The sequence below is a fragment of the Camponotus vicinus genome, unplaced genomic scaffold, assembly GCF_025532165.1.
Source record: "Camponotus vicinus isolate PSW18456_S1 unplaced genomic scaffold, iyCamVici1.0 SCAF_5, whole genome shotgun sequence".
Lineage (NCBI taxonomy): Eukaryota > Metazoa > Arthropoda > Insecta > Hymenoptera > Formicidae > Camponotus > Camponotus vicinus.
The window spans coordinates 17,795,560-17,808,074 of record NW_028141977.1 but is presented as its reverse complement, the minus strand read 5'-3'; the positions used below and the strand labels follow the sequence as shown (position 1 = coordinate 17,808,074).

General features: G+C 39.5%; 1 protein-coding gene across 1 annotated transcript; it reads right to left on the bottom strand.

Moving 5' to 3' along the window:
• Window positions 1-4,606: 4,606 nt before the first annotated feature.
• Inx2 (innexin 2) lies at window positions 4,607-12,246 on the bottom strand. Its single transcript, XM_083099001.1, has one exon. It carries the CDS (start codon window positions 11,630-11,632, stop codon window positions 10,556-10,558), a length of 1,077 nt encoding a protein of 358 aa, XP_082955127.1. The 5' UTR covers window positions 11,633-12,246; the 3' UTR covers window positions 4,607-10,555.
• Window positions 12,247-12,515: the final 269 nt, after the last annotated feature.

The following is a 12,515-nucleotide window of genomic DNA, read 5'->3' as shown; positions in this document are numbered from 1 at the left end:
ATAAACGTATAAGAGATCATCTTATTCGCCAATATACGGCATAACATTGTAGTTTACTTATGTTAGTGTCATGAAAAGGCGTACATCATCTAATAAATTAGAAAGTTGTGTGATATAATAATGTGCTCGTTACACGCAATGTGATTCCACGCGTGCCAGGCTGTATTTATCTCGAAGAAAAACGCTCATCTATGACGAATCGTCATATATGTACTAAGCATTCTAAAACGCGAGCAGACAGTAATCCGACGTTAACGACTAGATTAGAATAATAAAGCGCTGGAGCGGTCGTGTTACACTCTGCACGTGTAACGTGACTCTGGACAAACAGCATTTTCAGAATTGGAACATGAGTTTGCTCATCTTTAGACGAACATGAATAAGGCTCTCATCAATGATAACGGAGAAATAAAAATTCCAGGAGCCAACAACGAGAACTGAACGCTAAACAATGATGTAATCACTCGCTTAAGGTTTCAAATATTACGAGATCCTAGCACACACAATTCGTGGTTGCATGTTTATCATTTCATCATTCTTTCTAAAATTTCAACCAATTATTCATTTAATTTTTATTTATTTATATATTTAATCATCATTTAATTTCATTTAATTATTAAAGTTGTAAGTAAAATCTGTGCTCTAATCATTGAACAATGTTAGATATTATCTCTATAAAAGATTTTATAGAGATAAAATCTTTTATAGAGATAATATCTAACATTGTTCAATGATTAGAGCACAGATTTTACTTACAACTTTAATAATTAAATGAAATTAAATGATAATTAAATATATAATTAAATGAAAAGTAAATGAATAATTAATTGCAATTTTAGAATATTTTATTTGTTTAGTAATTAGAGCATGGATTCTCGTAACATTCGGGATCTAAAGTGAATCTGTCATGTGCTCGATAAATTAATTAACACTATCGCATTAGTAAATTAATCCTTTCATTTGTAACTTGATCCAATTAATAGCTATTTCATGTTTTAATAATTACTTGAAATACTAATTAAAACTTGAAATATTAATTAAAACTAGAAAGAGGGAGAGATATTGCATTCTTACTTTACTTTTGTTCATACACGTGTTATAATACAATGTGACGTAATATTATAGATCATTTATCAATAGACTACTCGTGTAAAATAGTTATTTGTTGAGAATAATTCATTTTTCTCCGCAAATAAAGCATTATTTTTGTCTCTCGTGGGTTTCCACGTCTCCGTTGATGAATGGTTCGTGTGTAACATTATATCATGTTATAACATAACATGGCCATCAATTAAAACTAAAATTGCAAGATCACTTCGGTTAATTCTCGTCAAACGTGTATCTAGTTTCCCGGCGAGTAACAAGCTCCAATTACAAATCCAACTATTAACGAAGGAATCATAGGAACGATACGATACCTCCTTACGACACGATACGCGAGTATACAAAGGCAACTTGAGCTCGTACGTGCTCGTTGGACGTATTACATATTTCTACGCTTATGCAAGGTGTCAGTTGCTAATCCGAGGATCAGTCATAGCCAGCTGGAATTTCTGTCGTTCCCAGACCCGTTCCTAGTGGTCGGTAGAATAAATCTTGATTCATCGATCATTCCGAGAATACCAAATATTGACTTTGAAATACAGGTATATAACAGGTATAAAAGATTTAGGGTACTAAAACGCATTATCATTGAAACTTGAAACGCTTTATCGTTTCAGGAAAAGAATATTATCGAATTTAATTTTAAATCTTGATAAAATACCCATGATTCATAAAGATAAATAATCACCGTCTTCAATATATATATAAATTTTAATCGATTAGGATTTACTTTGAATTCGTAATATTCTTGAAAAAATCTCAGACGCTTATCGTCGTCGATTCCGTCGAATCTCATCAGACTCCTTTCCTTCTTCGACGAGACCACCGTGCGCAAGAAGTTCGGATCACGGGAGACGGTGAGCTGTATGGGAGACGATGCCAAGAGGGTGAGACTGCTACAGGCGAAGAGGTGGCCGAGAACAACGAGGGGGAGAGGGAGGCAAAAACTGGCAAACGTCGAAGGTGGGACTTTGACCGGCCATTGGCCCCGGCGAGTCGAGCCGCTGGCAGAGCGAACGAGTCCTCGAAAGAAAAGGTCTGTCCTCGACCGGCGTCCACGTTGAGCGTTGCCTTGCCTTACGTTGCGTACCGCACGTACGCTCGACCAACATCACCGGGGGACCATCGTATCCTGGCTCGGCCGGTATTTTATCTAGACGCGGCACCGATTCCAAATCCATTCAGGGACGGATTTATACGGAAACCAAATATAGAATTTAGGCCGTTGAATACAAGCAAGTCAATTGCAAGAGTCTTGTTTGTTTGTACATTTTTTATCGTATTATTTTATTGTATTATATATTTATTTATTTCATATATTTTATATTATATATTATATATATTTTATTATTATTATATATTATATTTTACATGTATTATATTAAATTTTTGGTTGAAACATCTCCGAAACCAAAACTGCTTTTTCATGTAAAGTTGAAACTTAATAAGATATTTATGGAAATTATCATCGAAAATACATAAGAAAATATTTGGTAAATTTGTTTAGTAATTTGACAATGAGTCACTACAATATTTAACAAGAAAAGCTTTCACTGAATCATTATATTGATTCTTCGTAGATAATGAATATAGAAAGATATACAACTACGTTTTTCAAAAAGGTATTATGAAAGAATTTTATTCTTTTTTCGCTCATTTACATTCCTATAATTTATATTATTATTCCAATCGTAAATCATGCAAAAAATCCGGATGCACAATGCATTTGTCTGCGCAAAATTTTATATTCATATACTTATATCTATTTTGTTTAAGTTATATATTCTGTGTAGAAAACTAAACTGATGCATACGTTTGTTTTACGTTTTCAAAGATCATCAGCTTCCTATCCTGGAATGTGTGACGACCGTTCCTGGCGGCACTTACCTGTAATTTGTAAGCGATTCGCTGTCTTACAGGAATTGATTAGATGAGGCCAAATGAATATTACTGATAATATATCTTGCATTCCACGTGTTTATGAAAGCTTGTGGAATAACTTTCATATATAACATGCGGTTAGATAAAACAGAAATGATCTATGAAAAAAATCATCCGTAATTTTAATTTAATTAATTCTATCCTCGTACAAATTTGATTATGAAATTCCTATCCAGAAACTACTAAACCTAATTCTTTTTTAAGAATTTTTTAATTATAATGGAATTTCTATTAAAAGATGCTAAATTTATTTTTTCTGTTTCAAAAAACAAAGATAACACACACTTGCTTGTTACATACAAAATATATATATTAAAATATTAGATAAGTTGAAGGAAAAAGTTTGAAATTAGTTTGGAACAAACGCGAGCCGTTAAGCAGTTTAACGAGTCCCGCGTAAGTGACAATTAGCGAGAGCTAATTAAATAAAGTAAATAAAAATCCGTGCGTCAGGTATTAATATATTCGCTACCGATTGACACTTCGATCTCGCGCACCGAAATTCCTCGGCGGAATGTCAAGTTTCGGGCTCATAATAATTTCCCCCTGCTGATAATGACGGCCAATTTTGTACGCGCGGGAGAATTTAGTATGCTAATGCGGTTCAAGTGCAATAACGTACCTGATGATTGCGGGAGGGAGCGATTTGTGTACAATTGCTTGGACCTCGAACGCGCTCCATGCGCACTCCTGTCTCCGCTCGGTTAATCACGGTGAGCGCACGCACGTGCAGAAGCCCTCCCTCTCGTTACGTGGCCGCGCTTATGCGTTCGTGATGCGATGCGTAGTGAAATCGGCAGCTGTGTAGGTGGGCAGGAATCGCGACGCAGGGTCGCCGCTTTACGACCCTATTTTAGGTCCCGACATGCCGTTTCTAATCTCAGGGACAGCCAATCGGAAAATACGTAGCTTTCAGATGCTCGGTTATGATCTTCACGACTAAGCCAGTCGTTTGCATCTTAATTATTGTTCTCGTCAGCTGATCGTCACTAGATCGTTTGCTCGAGATTCCACTAATATCGAATTTAAAAGAGACGTGAACGCTCGTATGTGTACATTTGCACTATGCACATCTTATATGATGGTGTAAATTGAGATAAAAAAAATGTCATTTCTCTTATTTTGAATTTTATTTTATTTTTGTCGCGTGTCATACAATTTTAAAGATATAATGAAAATAAAAAATAAAAATGTTTATGCGATTCGAATTGATTAAGCTTAAACTTACCTCTACTTATCTCTATTTTAATCTAAATGTTAAAGAAAAGCTTATAATAAATAATGAATTTTCTCTACATTTCCTCAAATTAACAGCTAATCCGTAGAAAATTCACTCATCAAAGTGGGAAAATAGGGAAAGTTGTTTATAATTAAAGAAACATATATATTCCTAATGCGTCCTATCTCCTAATGAAATCGAATAGTGGATTCTTCGACAAGTTTTCCTCCTACACCCACGTCCTTACTTACCATTGAGTAATACCTAGTAAATACCTAGTAAATTCGCGCGGACTATTAGAAGAGGGAAACGAGGTCACCGAGAAATGTCAGAACAAATGGATTACGTTGCTATAATCGTTGATATTTATTAGAGTTTCACTTCACAAGAAAACATTTCGTATTAAAATATATCTATGTATATATAACATTCATTCCTCAGGAGGGCAGTGTGTTTTCTGAATCCGCACATTATGAATATCACGCGCGGCTCGAAGAGCGAAGACAATAATATATGCAGTAAGTATATATAAGAATACGTAATTTTCTACGTGACGATGTACATTGACCCTCGTCCTTCGAGTATGTCGGGTATGCGCCCCTCGTTCTCGGCCTTAAAAAGTCATTCTTAGTCGCGGCGATTGGAGCCTCCCCGGGGGGGAGGGGGGGGGGAGGGGAAGAGGGGTGATGATTTCGAAATCAGATTCCGATGCCGGGCGCACACGCATGAAAATGACGCACGTATCGCTTTTTTTTTTTCGTCGAATGACAGCGACTGGCGTGCAGTATGATATTTTTTTCTCGCCTCTGCATCGAAAGTAGAGAACTGGTTGGAATTATACCCCTCGATCACCGATAAGAAATACGTGACACACGATGTATGGCTACCGTTTCCTTAAGCCCCCATATCGCAGATAGTATAGATATTATCTCTCCTACTTTTATTTAATTGATTCTTGTAAATATTTAATAACGACGGAAAAGAAAAAGATATCCTAAATAAAAAGGCGATGCGCCAATCTCGCTTATATCTATCTAGATTATTGTGTGCGCTGCAAGTCGACACATTTGAAGATATGTATATACTATACTATATTCATATATAATATATATACTTCGTGTATCTCTCTTCACAAAGAGACACTCTTCTCTCTCTCTCTCTCTCTCCTATATATTTATACTATATAATATACTATATATATTTTTATATATATCTTTTTTTCTTGTCTTATTATTGTGCAGTAGGCGCGATAACACGTGCTTGGAGGCGATCCTTCCTTCCTTTTTCTCTCTCTTTCTTCCAGATACATGTGGAAATTGGACAGAGTGCGTGCATGCATGTCATTATCGATATTTCACGTTGCACCTACCGCTGGAAGCGCCGTATCGTAAAATCGCGAGCGAAAGGAAGCGAGTTCTTATCTACGCTTGGCAGGATGTAGGCACTTTTGGTGATGAATTATACGGCATATAATTATCTAGTCGCGATACATAACAATTTGTTTTTTCTCGATTAATTCCAGAGGTACCTGTGCTTGCTTGGTTGTGCAACTGCAGTTTCACACGCAATTGATTAACAAACATTGTTTATTTCAACATTGTATATTTTAATTTCAATTTAGTTTTCACATTACAATCTTTTTCAATTTTTTTAGATTCAATAATTAATTAATTATTAATTTATTATAAATTAATTAATTATTAAATTTAATTTCTTTAGAATTTAAAATATCTGTTGAATTGAGATCTTTAATTTCTGTAAATAAATTTCGCGGAGCGAAAATAGATTTGTATAATAAGAAGTGGATTATTTCGGAAACACCGCAGACTTTATTGGAATGTCAATTAATTATTGAGAGGAATGTATCTTATATCTAACGTTAACCAGGCACTTATTATTAGTCGTAACTCACATCACGCGATCATTTTTCGCAAAGTTAATAAATTGAATAATAGAGATAAATTTTTTGAAGGAATGAAAAATGCATACATTGATCAGGACAATTATTGCCGTAAAAAACAACAGAAATCAAGCGAAACGAAGAAGAGAACGCCCATCCCGACAAAAGAGAAAAATATATAATAATATTATAATATATAATAATATTATGCAAAAGATCTTAGTGCGTTCTTTGATCGATCGTTGTTCGAAAAATTAACAAATCGAGCAAAGTAACGCGATAATATAATAGCAGATAACGGCGTTGTATTCGTAATAATAACTCTATATCTCGCGTATATCTAAAAGTGATACAAAATCACGGCGACGAGCGAAGTGTTTCGATTACCTGGCAGTCTTACTTTGAGCATAGATCTCTCTCAAAGAGGGAATGTTAGCGAAGAAGCGAATAATATATATATGTAAATCGTGTCGCGCGTCTTTTTTTCTTCCTCTCTTTAATAAAATTCCGCTAACGTTACAACTATCCATTCATTTGCTTCACACACGTTTAACGCGTTCGAATCGAGACTCAGGTATTTTACCATGAGAAAGATATCGGAATATTTGTATTATGTAAATGTATACTGTAAATTTCACGCTGATACGCTAATATCAGATTGACGGTTTTTCTAGAAAATAGATTTTCGGAATCCTTGTGTTTCAAATTGTGCATTTGTAACTTTATTTATTTATTTATTTTAAAGAAATCTTTATTAAATTTTTGTTTTATTCTCTGATAAAAAGATACGAGGGATTGTGATGTCATTTTACATATACAAGCGTGTCTATACAAGATTAAGATAAGGAGACACGAATTGTGTTAAGCCGATCGTATCGGTTTTCTATAGTAAATAAGTCGCGAGCTTTTAACATCGTACAATTCTCAAACATTAGTACCGTATCGTAAACGTTATAAGTCTTTTATAATCGTGTTATCTTGATATTGCTTTTGATAAAACTTTGACAATCGCCTGAGTCAGAGGGCTGTCAACTTCCCCCGCATGTTTCTTACGAAGAAGAAAAGTATCGCCGATAACGGTACCATAAAAGCTATTTCGGCTTCTATTTCGTATTTTCGAATCATACAAGCGACGCAACGTACTCGGATCGGAATACGATATTAGGTATTCCATGCGACGCACACGCACACGCATACCTGTCAACGGGATATTAAAACAGTATCGAATACATTGCGTGTATAAAAGCCGTGTATAAAATATACGAACGTTAAAAAATAGCGCTCTTCATTCATTTCTGTGTACGAAGTGTTCCAATCATTTTAAACATAATGCCGATTTAAATAGATCAACAACAATTCGTCTTATCATTCGTAAATTTACATTCGTAAATTATTTATAATTTGAATGTTTTTTTCTACGCCTAGAGATATTTACGTGACAATATCGTGTTAGAGCATTGCCTTCATATTACAATATTACTATAATCGTCGATTCTCATGTGATAGCACAGTCTTATAGTATAAAAAAGACAAAAAAGTAATAAATTTGAGGAATGCTTGTATATAGCATTCCTGCTTGGTCCCCTGATACTTGTTGTTTACATCATAAATTTGTATCAAAAGAGAATTGACGAAGAATATCTCTTATGTAATATTACAACACTTGGTCCCTCGATACATTAATTTTACATTGTATTAAAAAAAGGAAAGCACTGACGCAGATACAGCGCAACAATTACAATCTAGTTCAAATTGTGCGTATGCTTTTAAGGCGTGGAATGATGAAGACGGAAGACGCGCATTAATATCTACACTCATACACGCACACATACACACGATTTTTTCCCTCTCATTCCCTCTCCTCCCTCCTCTCTCTCATTTTCTTGTTCTCTCTATGCTCATATACATGTACAATTTTTTTCTCTCTCTCTACTATACCTACAATATACATATGTATTTCTATACGATATACTTTTAAAATATAAGAAAGATCAAAGTGATAGCGTAAAGAAATCAAAAGTTAGGGTTTGGCGGGGGGCGGCGCGTATGATTCTCTTGCGTGAAAGAGCGATCGAAAGATGTACGTAATTATAAATCGAGAGAGAGTTCGCATAACAAAGAATGTTGAATCTTTTACTGATCTTTTTCTGACAGGTAAACTCTTCGCAAGATGACACAAGTGGAAATCTCTCTCTGTCTGATACACGCGGTCCCATGTTAAGTGTATCAGGTATTTGTCGTTGGTCAATCTTATCTCTCTGTCGAGTTCGAGACCCAACTTTCGACAGGAAACCAAAAACAAGCAGCAAGGAAGGTAAAGCGAGAGAATAGAACCAAGAGACGACACGCCGTCCCCCGCTTTATCACACGATCCAAGTCTAACGAACGAAGGTTTCCGAGGTGCCGGGAAGACCTCGTGCTCTTTTAAGCTCTTTCACAGGTGCTTTTTTTCTCTCCTCTCGTTTTTGTCAAAGGACAGCTTTTTGTCGACGCGATATAAAGCCCAAAATATTTCGAAAAAAAAAGAACAATAAGATTTTTCTAAGATGCAAGATTAATCTCCTTTGTGACGGCCTTGCGTTTCCCTCTTAGATTTTCTCGTTTCGCTCGTATTATTCTTACAAGGCAGGTCGTATCGTCACGAACAAGACGTTCGCTTCGAGACTCGTAGGAATGCAAGCGAGGAAGGCGGTGAAGCGCTTCGTGGAAGACGCGAGGATTTTTATTCACCGCGTGCACACACATGACCATAGGACGTTGGTGTTACGAGGGGCTTTATCCGCAAACTTTATGTACACTTTGCCGCAAAGAACACGTGTGAAGGAAGGAAACTCGCGCGGAGCAACAAAGCTGCCTCTATGAAATTTTTTTCCATTTAGCTTACTAATTTTGACGAGGAAAAAAATAAAAGAATAATGAAATAATTTTCTTCATTAATTTTGATAATTTTGACGAGGAAAAAATAAAAGAATAATGAAATAATTTTCTTCATTAATTTTGATTACTTATTGGAATTACAGAAATGTAAATTAAATTGTAGAAATGTAAATTAAACTGCTGAAAAGCTGAACCGCGCGATTGTTTAAATAACGAGTTCCTTACATGTCATGGCAAAAATTATCATTACCATCGACCTGCTTCGTAAGAATATTCGCGAAAAGAAATGTTTTACGCAAGTGCGTCGGACGTTTAAATTTTATAAAAATAAAGGCTGATTTATTTTTTGCAATCGATTCACATTTCCTGCAAAAGTAAAATGTTTCGAAAAAAAAAATAATACGTATTATAAGAATTCCAAAAAAGTTTTTTCCTTCGCTTCCATCATTATTACGCATAATACGAAAAGAAAAAACACGAAAAATTAAATCAATAAGCATTAGACGGCAAGAGTTCGACCGATTGGAGTCAAAACCTTGCCCGAGAAAATCCAAGAGGGTGTACGAAATAAAATAAAGGAAGCGGACAAACGTAGAAATAAGTGGAATAGGCGGATGTAAAATCGATGGGAAACTCTCGGCGATGTGAAAGGATTCGAGGAGAGCTTCGACGCGAAGACGAGGAGGAGAGGCGAGGGGGCGGGCGGCGAACGGCACGCTTTGTCTCGATCGTAAACCTACCTGGAGAATGGAAGCGTGTACTCGCGCGAAAGAGAGGAACGGCGAGATATAAAAAATCTTGGTCTAAGAGAGAAGAAAAAAAAAAGAAAAAAAAACTAACTACCGAGGCCAAATTGCACCGACGATACTAAACTGTTCCTCCTCTTTGTCTCATCTCGGAGTAAGAATTGAAAACGTGGGCAAAGAAAGCGACTTAAGCTCTACTCTTAATAATAAAACTAGTTATTAATTATCTACGCGATTGAGAAAGCAATAAACTTTATTAACCCCAATTTGTTAAGCGATTAACTTGAATTGACTAAATCTCGCTTCTTTACCGACGTGTGAATTTTGCAGGAGCCTACGTAAATTGATTATTAATCTGATTTAATAATTAATGTCGATCGTACTAATTCAAGATATGCTTTACTGATTTGAAAATCTAAGGAAAAATAGAACCAAAGTCCGATTAGTCCGATTAGAGATTTTCTTCTTCTTTTTTCTTTTTATAAAATATACTACAAGAAGAGATAGGGAATTATTGATCAAAGCACCGGTGCAATTCGGCCCAAGACGCTAATTCCTCCAATCCTCGTCTTCCCAGTACTTTTGCATCCGCGATAATAATCGGTACGGCTCTCCGTCATTCTTGTCTCTAGTCCGGAGACTCGGTCTTACCGTTCGCTTCCTCTCACCGTCGAGCAGGGCGTCACTCTGAGAGAGGAGACGAGGAATCCTCCGAAGGACTCGTCGAAGGACCTCGAAGAGGTCCTTCCCGATCGTTCGGCGCGATCGTTACACGTTCTCCTTCCCCTGGAGCTTGATGGCGAGGTCGGCGATGAGCTGCTTGTAGACCAGGGGATCGATGTTCTTGCCGAGCTGATAGAGAATGAACCAGTCGCCTATCTGGCACTTGTCGCTGATGATTTTCACCTGGTCCTGCGGTGACAGACGCGAGCGAGCTCGCAACAGCACCATCCGGAGCTTGGGGCCGATTAGGACAGCTACGCGATAGAAGAGACTGAGGCCGCTCAGGGCCGCCAGGATGATGAACCAGAACCAGAGGAACACGTAGATCTTCTCGTTGACGATGTTGAGCGGCAGCACGCAAAGACCGTCGAACTTCTGCACCGTGCCGGACGCACCATACTTGTGGAATGTGCACTTGGTCACCTTCGGGAACACTCGGGACATGGGATCCATGCGCTGCTCGGGCTCCATTTCGGTGAACCTGAGGACTTCGGAGCCGTAAGTGGTGAACTCGCCGTCGAGGAAGAAATCTATGAAGAAGATCTGGCCGATGACGTTGACGAGATTCAGCAGCTCGCACAGGAAGAAGCGATACGCGTAGAAGTTCTGCGAGTGCAGGTTCGAGATGAAGTAATCGACCAGCAGCTTGCGCCGGTCGCTCTTGCAATCCTCGCTCACCACCGGGCAATTGAGATCCAGCACCAGCATCTTGATCCTACCGCCCTCCCATGTCTTCCACAGGTAGCGCGGGATGTAGAAGAGGATCGCTTGGAAGAAGAGGGTGAAGCAGACCCACTGGTAATACTTGTGATATTTTACCTCGTCCTCGCCCTCGACGTGGGCGGCGACTCCCGGCTGCACCAGGTCCTTGCCGACGATGCCGGTTCGATCCGGGATCGTGAAGGTCGAGTAGATCCAGCAGTAAGTATCCATCACGTGGAGCGGTATCTCGTCCACGATACAGTCGATCGGGTCGCCGATATATTGCCGGGAGGTCACCAGCAGGGAGAAGATGATGAGTCCGATCACGGTGGCCTTGTAGTGCAACCGAAACACATTGTTGTCGATGCACACCGAGTCGAGCTTCAGCAGTCCCTTGACGGAACCGAACACTTCAAACATGGTGGCGACTGTTGTTGCTCCTTTCCTTCGCTATATCTAGATTTCTCGAATTCTCCGTATACCACGTGTATGCACACACGCACACGCGCACCACGTACCAGACTCGTGCGTCCGGTCACCCACCGTACCGAATTCGATTTGGTCCTTCGTGAAGCTTCGCACGATGCGAAGCGACAACGTCGTGCGCGCTCGGCAGCTTCCGCGCTCCCTCGTGTCGCACTCGCCAACCACCCCTCCGACAGCCCCTGGTGGCGACAGCGGCGGCGTTAATTCGCTCGGACTCGGCACACGTGCGCTCTGCTCGTATGTTACGTGCGACGACGTTTGGGTTCGCGTTCACGCGCGCGACAACAGCCTATCACGCTACCGTCCCTGCGCGCGACGTTGCAAGCGTCACCGAGCGGCTCTACCGTAATGGCTGCGCTCGAGACGAGACGCGACACGAGCACGCGAGGACACGGCGTTCCACGAGCTGCTCCCTTTTCCCTGTCTCTCTCTATCTCTTTCCCTCTGACTCTCGTCCCGTCTCGCTCGCACGTCTCTCTCTCCCGTCCTCTGGCTCACACAGGCCGGTCGGGCACCAAGAACTGTCCGTTGCCTCTGCGGCGCGCGGCAAGGAGACTCTATCCCCACCCCCACCTACGCTACACCGACTACCTCTGACTACGCTATACGTTCGTCCTCGTCCCTCCACCTGGCGAGGGAATCTCGTCGACGTTCGGCGCTCGCTCGGTCGCTCTCGGTCCTCGCTCGACAATTTTCGGGGAACCTCGGCCTCGCCGCGACGACGGCATGACTCTTGGCATGGTTGTTACCATGGCGACTGGCTACTGAGGCTGCGGGAGCGTGGGATTCTCGAAACACTTTGGTCCGTTTGCACGCA

Excerpts from the sequence above, each read along its gene's own strand:
- Inx2 (XM_083099001.1), bottom strand. The coding sequence starts at position 11,632 with ATGTTTGAAGTGTTCGGTTCCGTCAAGGGACTGCTGAAGCTCGACTCG.